Below are 19,963 nucleotides of genomic sequence, written 5' to 3' on the forward strand. Positions count from 1 at the left end.
TCCTTTTATACCACAGCAATTTGCCAACATTTACATATTTTCTTTTACTAAAGAATGGCATGCGTTATATTTTAACCATTTAAAGTTATATTTAATGTTGTGGAATATCTGTGAAACAAGTTAGTTCATATTAACACTGACGTTATAGCATCTACAAGCAGTCATCCCCTCACCAGCCTCTCTTTTTTCCTCTACTGAAGTTAATAATACAAAAAAATTGTTACTGTTACAGAGTGCTGACACCTGAGACTCCTTCTATACACGTTAAATAAACATCAAGAGTCATACATTTTTGTTTAATGGCAATACTCTAATATATCTGTTTATTGTTAAGCTTAAATTCTTAGAGTGTCTGCCATACAGGTGAATTAAAACAGAAGCAAAAACATTAGAGCAAGAACGTTATTATAAAACTGAAATTTGAATTACAGCTGAACTAATGTTTGAGCCATGCTGTTAAACAAAAAAAAAAAAAGCATCATCTTCTCATCAATTGAAATCAAGAATTCAACAGTGCTGTGGTAGAATAATTTTTGTAATGATTTTGAACACATACTCACTACAACAATATAGTCATTATTCAGACATCACCATTAGGTCCTGTGACTCCTGGCCTTTTGACAAAACTGGACTTGGCTTTGTGCTAATTGTGACTATAATTTCCTTAGTGTTCCTTAGCTGTATGGGCTTGCTATAGTTTAAATCAACCATAGTTAAGTTCAAATTGGTCGCATTGCTGTTTGTCCGGGTTTCAGTGTGAGATGTTTCAGTGTGAATCAGATGATTACTCTTATGAAGTCTCAGGAAAGGCTAAGTGTCACTGGTGTTTGAAGTTATGCTATGGTTTCATCGGTTAGCCATGGGGAGAGGATAAATCCTGAAACTCTGCTATGTGGGACAATTCTATCAGGCCCTAACAGTCTTTCCATTTAATGCCACCGAGCTAGAAGAGCATAACAACAAAGTATAATAAAATCAGAAGAAGAAAAATACTGTAGAGAAAACATGTTTATTGGTGTCTTTCTGCACAATTGAATTGGAAATCCAGCTTATGTTTTTTTGGGCTGCTCTATTTTTGAAATAGATTTTTGTTTTTTGAAAGCTCTATGGGGATGAGGAAGTGTGTATGTTCGTGTGCCTGCATGTTTCAGTCAGTATGCAGTGCTGCGAGCAAAGAAAAAATAAATAAATAAGTGAGCAAGAGAGAGAGACAGGGAGAAATTGGGTCAGTGGTCTAAATACCAAGTACAATGTCAATGGCAGATTACACACTCCACTGATATCTCTCTCTTTTTCCTGTTTGCTGCATTTCTCCTCTTGATCTACTATAGCTACTAATTCCTTCTTTACAGTCTCTGAGGATAACATATATTCCCTCTTGTTGAATTGTCAACTTTCCCCTTATTTTTATGTTTAAATCCCAAAGAAAACCAAACTACCACAAACACACACATCCCTTTGTGTCTTTGATCTATTCGCCCTCAACTGTCCTTTTCCTTTCACTATCCTGTGATGCTGTGAGCAATTTTACATCAATTTATGTAGTCAGTCAAGTGAAGGATTTGTGGGCCTCTTCCATCAATAAGTTCTATGCATTACATTTTCTTTTTGGGATGGCTGACAAATAGTGAACAGACTCTGTGTCCAAAATGTTGCACATATGAGATAAAAGAAGGAGGATAACAAACTTTTCTTCACATGTCCATTGTCACTCCTGCATTTATCATATTACATGAAAGGAAAAAAAGTCAGAGAAGGAGTATATGAGGAGCTGTGATTAGTAAATGATGGGAGCTGAGGGATCACGGAAAGCCAGGAAATATTTTGTACTTTCTTTGTCACAGCTCTGAGAAAATCACATAATGAGTTCCAACAGCATAAAAGATAGAAAATATCTCCCCATCGTTTTCTTTTTCTCCCTCATTTTCTTCCTCTCGTGTCTCGCAACGGTGCTGGGAGCGAATCGCATATTTGGTGGAAGTGAAAACAAGGAAAAGCTTTTATCTTGGGGAGAACTGCAACACTTTCTTGCTTTCCGCTGTTTTGTCTCTCCCTCATGCTCTGACGTGTCCCACTCAGACACGTGTGCACTACTGGAGGCTTGAAAAGGTGTTACACTTGTTAGACAGCACTATGCTTGTGAGGCTAGAAAAAAGTGTGAGGTGTTTAAGGGGCCAGCACTCAGGCAGCTTAATGGAGCTATACACACCTTTACATGTATATCTGCTTCTACACACACTCACCTGACCAGGATTTTTTGGCTCTGTGTCAGTACGAATATATGTATATGATACAGATCTTTATGAGTTAATTGAATTAGTTACATTTCATTATTTACATGCGGTTGACAGGCGAATTCAGATGAGTACTTCTATAAGGCCTTGTTTAGATGTTTTTCCTCTGAGTTTACTCTGCAAAATAACAGCTGACAGCATTTTTCATAAAACATCAAACCCCTCTTAACACTCATTTCTGTATCCTTTGTGTTCCCAACCCTATCTTTTTGTCCTCAGCCTGTCAAATGGGCTTCTTTAAAGCCGTGTCGGGTTCGATTTCATGCACTGAGTGTCCAGCTAATAGCAGAACCAGCTTGGAAGCGTCTAAAGCGTGTGAGTGCCGCAGTGGGTTCTACCGCGCGCCGAGTGATGCCAGCACCACTGCCTGCACTGGTAAGGACCACATGACTACTGCAGCATGACTTTATTGATTCCAACAACTCCAAAAAGAGAATAATCCTAATTAAATAAACAGTAGGTGTTCAGAAATTACATGTTGGGGCTCAGGAGAGCAGCATCATAATCACGGTCCCTGGCTGGGGGAAAAGGAACACCCAGACATCATGCAACAGGCAAAGCTATATTAATCAGAAAAACAGTTAATCAGTTAGCTTCCCTACATAGTCATCATGCAAACATAGTCACACCTACGGGAGAAACAGCTTAAATAAAGCGAGAAATAAAGGAACAGTTGAAACATATCAACAGAGCACAAGCAATAGGATAATTATCAATACTCTAATTAATTACTGCAGTCCATTCTAAAATGATGATGCCTAAGTAGGGCAGTTTGAATAGAGACAGGCCATGACAGCTATTTGTAGGCTTATTCCAAACTGAAGAAAAATGATGAAAAATATTCTCAAACTTTTTGCACCCAGAGACCCCTTTAACTGTAAAATAAATTCCACTGACCCCCTGAGAACATATTTATTTTATAAATATAATTCAACTATACATGTACTAGGCTCATTATTATTATATAGCCAATATTTTGGCTAATTATTGGAGCCATTTAGCTTTCTATTCCTCAACTTTTCATCAATAGTACATATTTTCAGTAAAAGTGTCATAGTATTCATAGGCCTATTTATTTTTGAGTTATTGAGCTTAGAAGAGTTTAAGCATCACTCACACGAGTTTAAAAAAAAGAATGATGGTGGTGCTTAAAACAAACAATGCACATCTCATGTGCATCCAGTTTGTATTGGTCTTTAGGTTATATAGTCTAAAAAACTTTCAAGGTCAAAGGAGCTGGTGCTCAAACATGTGTGTGAAATGATTTCACTATTTAAAGACTGAAATACTGGCTGGAAACTTTGAGTAAGAGTGTGTTTGCTTTACCAGCTCCCCCCTCGGCCCCTGTGTCTCTGTCCTGGGAGTACGAGAGCTCACAGGGAGGGGTGTCTCTACGCTGGAAGCCCCCGCTGGACCTGGGGGGCCGGAGTGAAGTGACATATGGGGTGGTGTGCAGAATCTGTCCCTCGGCCACACAGTCACACCCTGGTGCCTGCTCCTGGTGCGGAGATTCAGTCACTTATACACCCTATAAAAGTGGCCTCAAACAAACTAAAATCACCATCAGCAATCTACTTACCCGAGTCACCTATCTCATACAGGTATGCAGACTACATTACCATGAGCACTCAGCGAAGTCCAACAAACAGAACCTTATCAAAAAGTTCAGTCTGTATAAAAATGTAATGTAAGGAAAGATTTGCATGAATATTACTAAAATTATTCCCAGAACACCCAAAAAAACTAAATATTTTCATTACCAAGAGTCCTTTGAAATGTAAAGTGTCGCCTAAAAGTGTTGACTTCGAATACATTAAGGAGTGCATGGGATTTACACTGAATAAGCCATGTTTATTTTTTATTTTTGTTACTTCACTTTTACTTAAGATTTGAAAAATATTCGTGTTCTTTAGTAAATGTTATCCAGAAACCAGCTTGATGAGGTCCAAATCCAAGCACTGTTATAGGTCTGTATTAATAGGGCAGCTAATTTAATTTTACGGGAATCTAACCTGAATCCAAAATTGCTATTTTAGAATTTTTTAACATGTTCATCACCATTAACTGCTTTACAAGAAAATGACTCATTAGATTCATAATAATTATTCAATATCACATCCGTTGAGCCCATGAGAGATTTCTCTTATGAATGCTTGTGATCTTGTGTTCTCAGACAGCCCATTTTCACTGTATTAGGCTATTACTCATGGTACTGTGTGGTGTGACTATTCCAAAACTCATTACCTTTCCTTAGAGTCATTATCAAAAAATTAAATAAAATGCAAATATTTTTTCATGAGCTCCAGTTTAAAACAGGAGCTCTGGATAAAATAATGGCATGGCAGAACAGTGATCAGAATGAGGTAGAGAATTTAAGTGTGACAATATACCAGTATATACCATGATAGAGAAATCTGAAATAGGTATATGCCATTAAAATTACTTATGTTTTTTAGATGACGTCTGCAAAAATGTATACAAATGTATACACACACCATTAAATATACTACAAGACTTAAAACAGACTGGCCTACATATTAAAGAACCAATATACCATGCACAATGAGGGACTTTTATATATACACTATTGTAATAAATACCTGCAAGCTAAAAGCAAACCTATTAACAAGCTTATTGTAAAAATCCACAAGCAGTTTCTTAGCTAATTTAATCATTTAAATCTTTTTACCAAAGGCCAAAAAATGGAATTTGCGCATGTTTTGGGGGTGCCCACATTCAGCATTGAATTTATTTGTGATGTCACACTCCACAGTAGTGGTTTATGAAAACAGACACTGAGGGCTTTAAGAATTTGCAGTCTTTCATAATTATTTCCTTTTTTATCTAGCCTACTAGGTTTAAATTTTATTTTTAATTTTATTGTGGCAGTTGTATACAGTGTTTTACTATCAAAAAAGCTTTAGTTGTGCTGTCAGTTTTATCTCTGTACCAATGTTATTGTGGAGAGGTGTGAATTGTTTGCCCAGCAGGGGGCTCACACCCCTCACTTTCCCATCGCCCTGCTCGCCAGCAGCTAAACACAGAGTCACGATACTCTACACACAGAAACCCAACAATGTCCTGACTAATCTTATAACAGACTTGTGGCAATAAAGTAATTCATTTGTTTATACTGATTGAAAATGTCCAATAAGTCGACTTCCATCCCGACAGCGGAATGGAGTGCCAGTGTACTACGAGAAAGGGTTAATACCGTGATACACTGTGATCCATACTGTTTATGCTGCTCCAGTTTCAGTAAGCCTCTTGTTCCTGTCTATAATATTGTCTATAAAAGACACCTGACCCCATTTTATAATGATAACTAAACCTGAAAGTGGGTGGGCCATTTCTGGCTGTGAAGAGAAAGCAGTGTAGTTTGATGGTCATTTACAGCCCATTTGCTAAAATTAGCCCAAATGGACTATCCTTCATTTTCACAGACAGATTATAGAGGTCCTTCCATTTGTATACAAATCTCTTTTACTCTGCAACTACATTTTCAGTCAACGTGAGAATAAATGGGTGTATTTGTTGTCCATGTCCAACAGTGATTATCAAAGATTTAGCTTGTTGTTGTGTTTTATACATTTCTTGTTTTCCCATATGCATTATGTATGCATTATATTTAAAAAAAAAAAAAGAATGATGGTGCATAAATATATATATAGTGTATATAAAGTGAAAATATGTTGAAAATATGTTTATATGAAAATAAAAATTCATTATGAAACACAACAGCAATGATCAGAAATAACAGCAATTTTGCATGATTTGTCAAAAATGTTGATTGGCAGGTTCAAGCTATGAATGATGTGTCTCCTCTCAGCCCTTTCCCACCGCAGTTTGCTAGTATCAACTTCACCACCAGCCAATCAGGTGAGAGTTATCTTACTTTGATTAAATTGTTTGATGTAATCAGAGAGTGTGTGTGTAGCTGTGTATATATAGTGGTCGGTGTACACTGAGGGCAGGAACGACTCGTGACCACAGATTTTGGTGGGGTAGGATGACATTAATAACAACACAGCCTCAAACAAATTAAAGTTGCACTTAAATTATGCTATAGGCTACTATCTAGTATATTTTTAGAGTAACCCCAGTTGAGAGTCAACAACATACAGTCATCCAGCATCCAGTCTAGTATCTTTGTTTTTGAGAGGTCTTAGATATACCATTGTTAAACTGTGTTTGATAAAGCAAGTGTGTTCTATTCAAGGTACATACAGAAAAGCTAATAACATTAACCAGGATTGCCAGGTTTCAGCAAAATGTCCAGCCCAACTATGCCTCAAATACTGCATACGGGACCTATAACTAGCTCCCCCCAAAAAATTTGCCATTGGAACAGGGAGACATTTTTTTTTCTTTTTCTCAGTCTTTGTGTCAGTAACAAGGTGCAGAAATTATCCAATTTATAATCCCCCCTTTACCTCACCCAATCTTTGTAATATAGCTTTCAAAAGAAATGGTTCTGCACATCATAGACATAGACACTTATGAACTTACAGTTTGCCTTTGTTTGTGCCAATTTATTAAATGTATTTTAGATTATTTGTTATGAAATAAGATCTTGGCTAGTATTTTTAAACTAACCCATTTTGGCGTAAAAACAAAAAAGAAAAAAAAAACGACTACGACAACCCCATTAACTGTCCTGTCCGCTGCTCCTCTCTGATTATGGGGCAGCGTGAATCTTGCCCCCATGGACCTCTATTAATGCTTGTTGCAATAACTCAGTGGAGCTGAATGGTTAGTGAGTATCTAGAAAGGTGAGCAAATCAGTGGAACATTGGCATATTTCTGTCAAATAGCATTTTTTAAAATTAAATCAAATGTCACTCAAAAGAGGTCATTAGTATTTCGACGGAATTTAAAATGTATGGAGTTGTGAATGAGGACAAGGTTATGAAGATTAACATTTGAATGGCTGATATATGCGGTCAGGCTCTGCTCCACCTGCCCCTACAGACAAGCCACCACTGACTGAAGGTATAGATTTGATGTGAGCATGTTACTGTGTGTCATATTGTCAAGTTGTGCTTCTGTTGATTTTTTTTTTGTGCCATTTTGTCTTTACTTCTGATTGTTTTCAGATCATTTCTGTAATTATCTCCATATCTTGTGTGTTGTGTTGTTGTGTGTTTCTATAACATACAAGTGCTTATTCTATGTATCACTGTCTGTCATTTGTTATTAGTGTATTTTTGCCTGGACTCTCCCCCTCCCTCTGTCTCATCATTTCTCCTCCTTGGCTTTGGACTGTGGTGGTTTTGGGTCACGATAACCTGTCAGCTCCTATAATGCTCAAGAAAGCAGAAAGAGGAAGAGGTTAATCGTTATGGCAGTTCACAGAAACTTTGGGGATGAACAACACAGTTCAGGCCCCCCTCCACATGAAATACGCAAAGATTCTGCGTTTCTCACTCTCACACTCTCTTTATTCCTGATCTCTCTCGCTCTCTTTCTCTCTCTCTCTCTCTCTCTCTCTCTCTCTCTCTCTTCTCCCACTTTTTTGTATATTAGTACATAGCTTTAGTCTGCACCCATCTACAGTTTTACTCTGTAAATATTTCTAAATTGATATGATGTAACACTTATTTAAATGTCAAGTGGTCTGTACCAGTACTCAATGTAGATTGTCCCTGCTCTTATACATGATTGCTTGAGACTTGAGGAAAATGAGTGAGGGGAGATTTGTCCCTGAGCAATGAGTCGATGAGTAATGTGTGACATCAGGGTCAGGAGCGTCTTCCACTGTTTCTTTATAACTGCCAAATATGAACACTGGCAAACATCATATATTATTTTTTCCTAACTTGCTTACCCATCCATCTTGTTAGAGAAATAATATGAAACTACACAGAATAATGTACTCCTTTTAAAATGATTCCAAGCCCCTTAAATAACAAAAAATCTACAATTAGTAGAGCAAAACAGTGTTATTACATTTTAACATGATATATGTTTATTTCCCCATGTGGTTACAGTTATAATAGCAGTTTCACTCACTGTACGTCTCTTTTCAAGTACCTTCTGAGGTTCCCATACTGCATCAGCTCAACAGTGCTCCAGAATCTATTACTCTGTCCTGGCCTCAGCCCGACCGGCCCAACGGAGACATCCTGGAGTACCAGCTCAGATACTACGACAAGGTCTAAGTTACTGCATCTACACTATATTTCACCATCATAACTGTGTCATGATATATGATTATTTGAGTGTGGATTTTTTAGTATACAATCCTGAGGTCAGGAATAACTCCTAGACATGTTTTTAAGTACTGTCATAAAATAACTTGAGGGGGAGGGGTGTAAGCATATGAACGTGAATTATGAGTGAATTCATTTTTTAGATCGTTCTGCCATGCTTTTTTATGATATTGAATTTATTTCAAGGACCTAAGTGAATGGAATATGTTTTTAGACTGTGCAGCTTTTCCCATGTGTCTTCTCCTATTTGCATAGATACTGATATTAATATCCTTGATATCTTTGCTACGTCTATACTGTTGTATGTAAAAAATTTTGGGCACCTCGGTCCAAATTACATGTTCTATTGATTCTTGAAGTATAAAGAAGTAAACTCTGCAGCAAAGTATTGCTTGCTCTGCAGCAAAATATTTTTTAAATAAATAACATTTTTCTGCAAATCTAAATGCAGAGTTACTTTATATTTGATTAACTTAAAAATAGGAAAAATGGATGCTCTTCCAGTTGTAAAGTCTCAGAAAAGTCATTAGGCCTTATTTGGCTCATTAGGACTTGTTAGGCAGGTCAATACGTCATTAGGAATTGTCAGCCTATGACAGTTCCAGAGCATAATAAATTCTCTGACTCTCCAAACCTTATACTAACACTCAGCAACCATGGGTTCTTCTAAGTAGCTAACTAGTAGCTAACTAGTAGCTAATAGGCAAGATCTGGAAAAATAAGAAAACACTCAGATGGAACTGCCTGTATGCTGGGCAGAAAGGCAAAAGAAAACTCCTTATGACAGCAAAGGACCTACAGGATGGTTAAGCTGACACAGGAGCGGTGGTGCACCATTTTGCTGTACTGTGTTGCATGTTGCTCCATGGAAGAGTCGTCAGAAGGGAAGCATACTGATGCAAAACAGTCCAAGATCTCAGAACTAGAAGTATTCTACAAGGAAGAGTGTGTTAAAATTCTTAAAACAAGAGAGACACCTAGCAGACTACAAAAAGCATTTGCATGCTGTAATAGCTGCCAAAGTGGGTGTTAATATGAACTGACTTAGTAGGATGTTCACACTTTTGCAAATGCCACAATTACTTTTTTCTATTTTTTTAAATTTACCAAATATAAAGAAACTGTGCACATTTGCCAAAAATGTTTTTTTTAATACAGAGGATGTGTTTAATTCTTTAAAAGAAAAAAACAATATAATATGTAATTTGGCCAGAGGCACCCAAACTGTAAGTATGAGAGACACATATTTAGTGCAAAATTGTTGTATTTATGAGATCTTTTATTAAAATGGGGATTAATATAAGAGCACAAAACCAATCCATTTTTCCCTCTGCAGAGTTCTGATGAGAGCAGTGCAACCAGTGTGTTCACTGAGACCAACACAGTGACCGTGGCTGCTCTGACCCCGGGCTCCATTTACGCCTTCCAGATCCGAGCACGCAATGAGCGAGGCTATGGCCCTTACGGCAGTTTGGTTTACTTCAGCACTCTGGCTATGGGTACAGATTATACTCTTCCACCAACTTTTCATCTTTCATGCCAGTGATCTATCAATATGGAGGCCTGTTCATTTATATCATCAGTACAGCATGGTTATTAATTCTTCACAATATTCCAGCATCATCATTTATACCAATAATCTGTCACTATAGAGAGTTAATCTATGAACAGTTTTTAGTTTCCTCCCACCTCCCAAAAACATGCCAGTAGGTGAATTTGTTATGCTAAATTGCCCCTTGAGTGTATGAATTTGTGTGTGCGTGGTGCGCTGTGATGGACCGGCATCCCATCCAGGGTGTATTCCCGCCTCACACTCAGTGTTACTGTGATAGGCTTACTGAAGATGAATGAATCTTCATTACATTATACATTTTTTACATTTGTACAAAGATTTTTAATAAAAGGAGCAATATTCCAAAACCAGTACAAGCCCTGAAACTCAGAAGGATGCAGATGATTGTATTTATAAGAGTATACGATATACTGTAGATAGATAGATAGATAGATAGATAGAAAAAAAGAATGCAGTGTAAGAGTGCAATATGGTAGTGCAGTGGGGTGTAAACATTGCAGATATAAGGAGCAGACTTGAGTGGAATTAAAGTGGCTGTGCAGTGCAAAAATTGTCAACAGCGTAAACATTGTAAACAGCAATACAATGAATAGGGATATAAGTATTGTATAGCGTGAATATGAGAAAAAGAAAGAAAGGTAAAATGAATAGAAGTATTTGGCTTATATCTGCATTCAGAGTATTCATGCAGTCTGTTAATTGTCTTCCTTGCTGTTTTTGTCACTCTAGAAGAGAGGTCAAGGCAAATTCAGAGCCGCCTGCCTCTGCTAGTCGGGTCTGTGATGGGTGGAGCTGCATTTCTATTAGTTGTGGCAGCAGTCGTCATCGTTTTTGTCTTTAGGACGTAAGTGTATTTCAATATTTAATAGATTCTAATATTACCTGCATATAATGTATGAACTGCCTATACAAAGATTCGGATGCACTAATAAATGATAATCTTGCACGGATTAAATAGTGAGATATGAACATCTATAACAGATAATAACAATTTCATGTTAAAGGAAATTCTTACTGTATTCTTACCTCAACAGTAAAAGGAGAGAGAGCCATTACAGTGACAGACTTCAGAGATATATAAGCAACCGAGGTGAGCATGCACATGTGTGTGTGTGTGTGTGTGTGTGTGTGTGTGTGTGTGTGTGTGTGTGGTAATATGTACTTTAGTGTTTTCTTTTCCTCTAGCTCTAATGTAGAATATTTTATAGGAAAGCATTTTCTCTTTAGCCCAATTCCCTCATGACCATGAGCACATCATTTGCAATTTTTACAGCATCTGCACTTACTTTGCTTTTTTCATTATACTGCTCAGGTTATGATGTTATTTTAAAATGCATATTTTAAAATGTATTAACATATCAAAGAAAATACAGAATTACATATTCTAATTCGATGTTCTGAGTTGGTAAATAATTCTCCAGCTGCAGTGTAATTTTTCATATTTGACAGGTTGACAGGTGTGTCTGGTACTCTAAGGATGAGCGCATATTCTCAAAGTGTTTCCTGCTGTATCTGAATGGTGCTTGTGCTGATTTTGTTGTGTGCTCCAGAGGTCACATTATGAGCTGCTATTTTGGGCAGTGGGAATATTAATATATGTTCTGTGTTTTGTTTAGCTGGGGTAAAGTATTATGTGGATCCTTCCACTTATGAGGATCCGAGTGAAGCAGTCAAAGAATTTGCCAGAGAAATTGACCCAGCTCACCTGAAGATTGAGGAAGTCATTGGTGCTGGTGAGTAGATAGATGAGGGTTTACCTGGCTCCTGACCAGTGTTGCATTACAGACCTAACGGAGTCATATTTGTGTAATGGTTAAAAAAAAAAGAATTAAAGCAATCCATGTGAAACGTGTCTAATATCGGTTGCACTTAATTATCAAATGTACTATGGTATCAGAATGAGTAGCTAGCCTGGGGGGAAAAATCTTCCAGGTTTACATGTTTTAATATGATATGATATGATATGATATGATATATTTTTATATGATCAAAAATAGAATTTAATGTTGATTTAAAAGTTTCTGGAATTGAATAGTCTTCCTAAGGCAGAAAGTATTGATTGGTCATCCAGAAACTGAGTCAGCTTTTTGTGTTGGCTTTTTTAGGTGACCTTTTTTATTATGTTTTAGGCTTTTTTAGGAGCATCATAGAGCTGTTTTGGTGACTGACCTGTCGAGAAAGAACAGTCAAAAATAATTGTAATTTAGAGTGTAATTAGAATAGGCCAGCAGGAAAGGTCACTATTTGCTTTTGAAAATGTACTGAAATCAGAGTTCCCATTTACAGATTGAACTCTGATTGCGGATACTTGAAATACATGTATTGCCCAAAAATATCCAGTCTCCGCACAGATGTATGTGAGAAAGTAAGAGAGAGAGAAATAGAGACAAAAGAAGAGTTGGTGTGTAATTGGATGTGCATTAACAGCGACTAACATTGACACACATTGTAGATTATGTAGGAAAATGGAAATGTGAATCTGCCACAGATAACCAGCAGGCCTGCTGAGGACAAGTCCAGTGATAATAGGAAGAGGGAGTGAATATTAATGCCAAGAATGGAACAAGAAATAAAATGGAAATGTGGAAGATTTTCGCAGAAGGACCTCATGAATTCTAAGGAAACTGCGCGGAAGAACAAATTCAATTGTGCAGCAAGAGTCATGAAAAGAGAGTCAGATGCCACTATATCTGTTTTATTCAGCAGATAGTATTCTATAGATATACTGTATTTATACTGCTAATCCAATGTCTTTCATTCTCTTTGCTTTTCTTTTTCGTTGTTTTATATCTGTATTGTCATTGTAATATTTAATGTACACCGTATTATACTGTAATTCAGTTTGCCATTTCACACTTTCTTTCCCTCTGTCTCTCTCTCCAGCTCAGTTTGGTGAGGTGTCCAGGGGCAGATACAGACCTTTGGGCCGTAGAGAAGTGATGGTAGTGGTGAAGACTCTGCGATGGGGAGTCACAGACCGTGAGAGAGGAGTGTTCCTCAGCGAGGCTGGGATCCTGGGCCAGTTCGATCACCCCAATGTGCTGAAGCTTGAGGGCGTGATCACGCACACTCCTCCTGAGCGCATCATTATGGAGTTTATGGAGAACGGCCCCCTGGATGCCTTCCTCAGGGTGAGAGGGAGGAAAAACTATACCATAGATCTTATTAACACCATAGATTCTACTGTGACTAAAACATAAGGTTACTTTTGTGCAAAAGCTTGTGAGTCGGTTTCCGACATCTGATTTTTATTCCAAAAGTATGTGATATCTTTGTGTTCATTATTTCTCTTGCTCCCACGTTCCAGGAAAATGAGGATCAGTTCAGTGTGTTGCAGCTGGTGGGTATGGTGAGAGGCATCGGAGCAGGAATGTGTTACCTTTCTGAGAGGAATTTTGTGCATCGTGACCTCGCAGCTCGAAACATTCTGGTGAACTCAAACCTGGTTTGTAAGGTCTCAGACTTCGGTCTGTCGAGGCTCATGAAGGACCTGGACCACAATATGCCCACCTACACTGCATCACTGGTGTGTTCTGAGAAACTGAGCTAAGTCACACTGCTGTAAAAGTTAAAATCTCTTTGAGAATGGTGAAAAGAAAATTTGTGTAGACATACATTTATGTCTGTATTTATATTAGTAAGTTTTAGGGCTTTTCCTATGGTTTGCCAAATGTAAAATATTGAATATTCTTTTCTCTCTGAATTTTTGTGAACATCTGACGTCATTCTGACACTTTTAGATGATGACTCATGTCGAATAACTGTTTCAGTATAAATTTTCAATTTAAAATGTTATAAATATAAATGTTCAATGTAAATGTTAAATGTAGAAGTTAAATGATTTGTTCATATGTTAATTGCCCCTGCCCTCTCAGGTTGCCAGTTTTGCACTACAGTGTTCTAGTTTTGGAACAAGGTAGTGGATGTAAAAAGCAGGTCATATTTCTGTGAATATAAGCTATGGCAAAGGGAAAATTTAAATGCAGACAGTTTAGACTTATCTACACTGTACAGAACCATTTCTGCTTTCAGATAGATTGCAAAGATTGATTCAGGATGTTCATGTCTCTGCTATGAAATTACAGAAGTAGCTAAATGTAAAAGTAGGTAGCACCTCTAGCACTAGCTACTCAGATAACCAGCTTAGCTACCACTAATGTGCTGTGTACCCACTTCTCTACTTCTGTAAATATGGTATTTCATTGTAGAGACTAATTTCAGGAGTTACCGGTTATAATGTTTTGAACCTTTTAACTTTAGATTCAACATAATGATTTAACATTTAGATGTAATGTTTGTGTTAGCATTTAGATTAACATTTATTTTTAACATTTCTATTTAACAATTACATTTAATATTTATATTTAACATTTAGATTGATTTTTAACTTTTTACATTTAACATTTATCTTTAAATTTTACTTTTAACATTTAGATTTATATTTAAAATTTACTCTGAAACTTAAAACTGTTATTTGATGAGGAGAAGATGAAGAAAAAAAAAGAGTATTCAACTTTTTACATTTGACACCCCAGAAATTTTCCCAGAACTTGCAAATTTGCATTTGTTCTTTCCTTTTATTTCCTTTTTCTCAGGGTTGTAAAATACCCATAAGGTGGACGGCTCCTGAGGCTTTCCAGCATCGCAAGTTCAGCTCGGCTAGCGATGTCTGGAGCTTTGGGATCCTCATGTGGGAGGTGATGTCATATGGAGAACGGCCATATTGGGACATGAGCAACCAGGAAGTAAGGCTTGTGTTTTGTGTATGTGTTTGTGTCTGTCAAGGCCTTCTAGATCTGCTGAAGGAGCAGACTAACTAATTAAAGAAAAATTACAGAGTGATTCATGGTCTGATGATAGTTAATCAATTAATCATTAATGGGCAGATAATTGCATATTATCAGTGGAACTTGGGTAGACGTGCAGTGTACAAATCATAGTTTGATGTTCCAAATACAAAGTGAACACCAATTTCATAAGCAACAATGAGTTAATACCCTAGGTATGAGTACAGTCAAAAGTGGGCCTCTAAATTTTGCAGGAGCTTGTTCATGTGAGGATTCATGTGAGGTTTCATTCAAATAATTGTCTTTCTTTTAGCTATTTTAATCATGCCTGTGTAGTGCAGCGCAAGACACGGTAAGTCAGTTATGTGCAGTGATGAATAAATCTGTGTATGCCTACAGCATTCTGATGATGGTGCTGTTATGCGATTCAGTCTGTTCCAAACCCATGTGTGTGTGTGTGTGTGTGTGTGTGTGTGTGTGTGTGTGTGTGTGTGGAGTGCACACTGAGATGCATAATGTCACCGAAGGCCTCCAGCCAAAGACATGGCATGCCACTGAAGCAACATGATTCATCTGGCATGTGTATCTATTTTTATAACAATTGTGGTTGGAAGTTTACATTTCTGTAGAACGCCTCCTCTGTTTTAGTAATTCACATAGAGAAATGTGCATGTGGCTGATTACTACTTGCTATTTTGCACTTCTGGTAAGATGCTAACTGAATTTCATTGGCTTTGTACTTGTACTCTGCTCAACAACAGTGAAGATGAATCTAATCTAATCTAATCTAAAATGAGAGACACCCAAAATTTGTGTGCCCACACTCAATAAAGTAGTCCCTACAGGTTCACTGCAATTATGCAGTGAACCCCAAACCAAAACACTGACAAACAAGAGAGTAAATGGCAACTAACAGCTGTCACTAGTAGTAACCTACACTTTATTTCATTTATTTCCTCGTTTCTCTGTCTCTAGGTAATGAAGGCAGTAGTTGATCAGTATCGTCTTCCCGCTCCTAACAGTTGCCCTCCTGCTCTACATGCTCTGATGCTGCAGTGTTGGCAGGCTGATAGACAGGACCGTCCCAGATTCAACTCTATCCTCTCTTCTCTAGATCGTCTCATACGTCACCCTGCATCCCTGAAGGCTGAGCATGCTCGGTACGACAAGCACTGCAAACTACATCTTCCATCAGGACGTGTCATTTAGTAGATTTTATATGTCCTTGACAAGGAACTGTGTCAGCTTTTCACTCGGAATTCCAAAACATCTTCAGCCTACGGCTTCATCCTGATAATGACAAAATTGGAAAATATGAATGTTTGCAACCTACTCTTATCATGCAGTCAGATTATTACTGCAAATCTCTTCAAAATTCATATGCTTGAAGCTAAATCCCTATGCCATTAAAAGGAAGGGGCCTAACTCAGATGTGTGCAAAACATTAGACAAACTTTGCCTTCTGTCAATGCTGTCATCCCCCCACCCCCCAAAAAAAATTAATAACATACTCCTGGTAAAATATTGTGAAATTCTTAAATGCAATGGAAAAATATTTTAAAGAAATGTTAAATATATTCTTCAGGCAACACGTTCATTCAGATTCATTCTGGCTAATGCATTCTCTCCCATTATACCCCTCTTAACATGTTCTTTTTAAGCCCCACCCAACCCCTGCTTAGCCCCACCTCTACAGATCTGTCAACAGTGACGACTGTCAGAGAATGGCTGAGTGCGCTGAGAATGGACCGCTACAAGGATGAGTTCGAGAGAGCACAGCTGCACAGCCTGGAGAGAGTGAGCTTGCTCACTATGGAGTAAGTACGCTTAGCATACATTGTGCAAAGTTTTCATTGACTGCGCTGAATTAACGGCTAGTGGACTAATACGTTCACTAGTCAGACAGTAAACAGAGTAATCCAGTCCCACTTAGCTAGGGTAGAGCGGCACGTAGAAGCCTACAAAATCCAAACCAGACTTGTTTTATGATGCTAGTATAAGGCCCTTGTTGACAGACATGAGCTTCCACGCTGTGCAGCCTCAGTTCCAGAATCAACAGTTTCAGCTGAGCCACCAGGTTGTTCATACCAGTGCGTTTTAAGATTTGGTACAATTGTAAATAGTGTAATATGATACACAAATGTATCATTTTGCACATTTATTGGATTGATTTGTTTATTTTTGTTGTTAAGAGTGTAGCCTAAGAATCAGTGTAGCTAGAACTGTAATTAGTAGTCTGTCCGTGGCTGTAAAGTGAAGTAAAGTGCGGATTGATGCATTCTTTGCTGTTGTTTAATAGCATTTAACTGCAGTAAAAAAAAAATAGCCTAAAATAGCAATGTCATTAATCAGCTTTTTCCTTAACTATGAAAAAGTCTATGAAAACTAGTCATCTAGTTTTTTTTTTATTTACTCGTAAAAGTAACTAATCATTCAGCACGTACTATGAATAATAACCTGGTTTCAGTTATCCAGTTTTGTTTTGAATGTAAGTCGAAGCAATTGGACTTGTGCTAGATTCTGTAAGGCCTTTTGCCACTCATCATTCATCACTCATAGGTATGGCATAATGACAGATATTAGGGTCCAAATTCAAATTCAATTTTATTTGTATAGCACTTTTAACAATGGACATTGTCACAAAGCAGCTTTACAGAAATAAAGACATTAAAATTAAATCAAAATAAATTGTAAATATGTGAATTTATCCCTAATGAGCAAGCCAGAGGAAGAATATGAGGAAGAAGCCTTGAGAGGAACCAGACTCAAAAGGGAACCCATCCTCATCTGGGTGATAACAAAAATATAAATAACCCCCTTCTATAACTGTGTACTACTTGGAGAAATAGTGCAATTGTGCAACCAGTAAATTTATTACAGTTTTCAAATGAAGTCCGGTTTGTTGAACCTATGAAACTGTCCACTGATGGAGACCTGAGTGCAAAACTGCTTGTGGCAACTCCCCATATGAGATCCCCAAGCCATCTCCACTGCCCCCAAGTGGCACCATCCCCAGCAATCCCAATGATCTTCAGGCCGTCCATGTGGGGCCACCCCCATCAGCAGCAAGCGATCTCAACCGATGAGAACTCCAACCGGAAGTAGGGCATCGGGATGGATCAGGGAGGTCTGGAGAGCAGAAGGAGTCAGGATCACTGGTATCTCAGGAGTAGCATGTGTAGCTCAACAGAGAGAGACAGAGAGAGAGAGGGAGAGAAGGAGAGAGTCCAGCGGTCCTGAGCCTGTGTGAAACTGCCAGCGTAAAGGTGTTATGAATCTAAAAAACAAGCACTGCAAACATTTCAGGGGAGTTTTATGGCTACTCAGACTAGGTTGTTCACGAAATATCAACAGGAGGTCCAATAGGAATACAGACAAACAAGTCAAGAAAGTAACAGTGCAAATGGAACAACACTGTTAACCCCAGTGTTACCTTCACAACATCATATTTCTGTGTATTCCGACCCAATAACACACTCAAACAGAAGCTTTTACACTCACAAGGCTCATACACCAGACACCAAAACATCCAGTGCAGCATTCTAGTGCAGCAGGAATGTACAGACTTGTAAATTGACAAGACAAAGCAGCCACTCTATACATGCACCACATAGGAGCTCAAATTCCTCAGGACAGGACTCTCCAGGCAGTCAGGACACGCAGCCTACCTACTTTAAAGGATGACCAATGGCACATTTTTGATAGACAAGACAGTTTGTAGGGCATCTGTGTCAAAGTGAAATAGACAGGGAGGCCTGCGCCACCATTTATCAGCTATGTCCAAAGCTGTGATAACATCGTTCATCTTTGGCCTGGCAGTTTCACAACCATCTACACCTCCAGAATACAATGAATTTATTGTGACCTTAATGAAGTTTGACATTGGTGTGAATCACACACTGAAGATTAATTGCCAGAGAATGTGCCACCACTCCAAAGGACCCCAGAGTCCTTTGGAAGAGTGGCTAAAGGTCCTGTCATTATGACTTCCAGCTACTAGACATGCTGTGAACAGGGTTACATCATATGAGAACACTGAAGTTGAACTACCGAGGGGAACTTTTGTTCTTCATGACCAAGATCTACAGTTCTCTCATATCAAAAGATTTGTGAGAATTTTTCATTTACATAGCTATTTGCTACAGTAAATTTGTAAAATATGACTGATATCGCAGTGTGGCTAAAGGGTAGAAATGCATCAATATCATGTTTTTGGTACCACCACCAATAATGATACCAAAATAAGTAACCTGCTTAGTATTATTTAATCATGAGTGAGATGGAATATTTTATTTAGCTGTTTATGTTTCTTCAGTTTACATCATGGCCCTGAAAAGCGTACCCGCATATATTGATGTACATAGGCTACAAGGCTTGTTCTTTATAACATTAGTGATTTGATTTTAAATGAAGTGTATTAGCTAGCGTAGAGTAGTGTTGCAATAGACAACAGGCTGTGTTTCATTCTGCAAAAGCACATCTGTGCAGCTGTAAGTAAAGCTCATTTTATTGTCTTCATCACTTCAGAATTCCTTGTTGTTAAAGACCTTGTTGTTAGTGTTTGGTTTTCAAGAATACTATTCTGGGTAAAGGCTGTTATTTTCACTTACCTAGGCTCATCTGCAGACAATCTTTCTCGCTTAATGAGTGATTGCTTCAGAATTTGTTGCTGTTGAGTGCTGCTATCAGTGAACTCATCATGCTGAGTTTTATGTTTAAGGCGTTTTATCAGGTTACTTGTATTGTAGAAAGATATTGTAGTACCTCCTCTTGAAATTTTTGCAGAGCAGAGTTTGCAATCTGCTTTGCTTTCATATACAGTCCAATACTTCTAGATTTCATGTCATCTCTTTTATTGCATGGCAATGTACACCAGGCTTACATCACATAGTATCACATGCTATTGAATCTGGGTATTGGAGCATTTTTTATGAGTAGTAAAGGGATTTTCCACATATAATTCTGTTATGGGATTTTACACATACAGTATAATTCTGTTATGGACTGAACATGCCCAATTCTGTAGCCAATCTCTCATTGTTAAAACCATCTTGTTTAAGAGTCACACAGTGTCGGGGACCAGCATTATTACCAATA

General features: G+C 37.9%; 1 protein-coding gene across 1 annotated transcript in view; it reads left to right on the plus strand.

Annotated features, from left to right (window-relative positions):
* ephb6 (eph receptor B6) overlaps positions 1 to 19,963 on the plus strand; it is a 55,793-nt gene that overhangs the window by 30,310 nt on the left and 5,520 nt on the right. Inside the window, exons 6-18 of the mRNA XM_026939882.3 lie at positions 2,514 to 2,669; positions 3,624 to 3,895; positions 6,092 to 6,173; positions 8,325 to 8,449; positions 9,843 to 10,005; positions 10,809 to 10,923; positions 11,114 to 11,169; positions 11,696 to 11,812; positions 12,963 to 13,210; positions 13,387 to 13,605; positions 14,675 to 14,824; positions 15,842 to 16,026; positions 16,528 to 16,683. Coding sequence (XP_026795683.2) covers positions 2,514 to 2,669; positions 3,624 to 3,895; positions 6,092 to 6,173; positions 8,325 to 8,449; positions 9,843 to 10,005; positions 10,809 to 10,923; positions 11,114 to 11,169; positions 11,696 to 11,812; positions 12,963 to 13,210; positions 13,387 to 13,605; positions 14,675 to 14,824; positions 15,842 to 16,026; positions 16,528 to 16,683 — 2,044 coding nt within the window. The remainder of the gene's footprint in view (positions 1 to 2,513; positions 2,670 to 3,623; positions 3,896 to 6,091; positions 6,174 to 8,324; positions 8,450 to 9,842; positions 10,006 to 10,808; positions 10,924 to 11,113; positions 11,170 to 11,695; positions 11,813 to 12,962; positions 13,211 to 13,386; positions 13,606 to 14,674; positions 14,825 to 15,841; positions 16,027 to 16,527; positions 16,684 to 19,963) is intronic.

The sequence above is a fragment of the Pangasianodon hypophthalmus genome, chromosome 1 (genome assembly GCF_027358585.1).
Source record: "Pangasianodon hypophthalmus isolate fPanHyp1 chromosome 1, fPanHyp1.pri, whole genome shotgun sequence".
In the NCBI taxonomy this organism is placed as follows: domain Eukaryota; kingdom Metazoa; phylum Chordata; class Actinopteri; order Siluriformes; family Pangasiidae; genus Pangasianodon; species Pangasianodon hypophthalmus.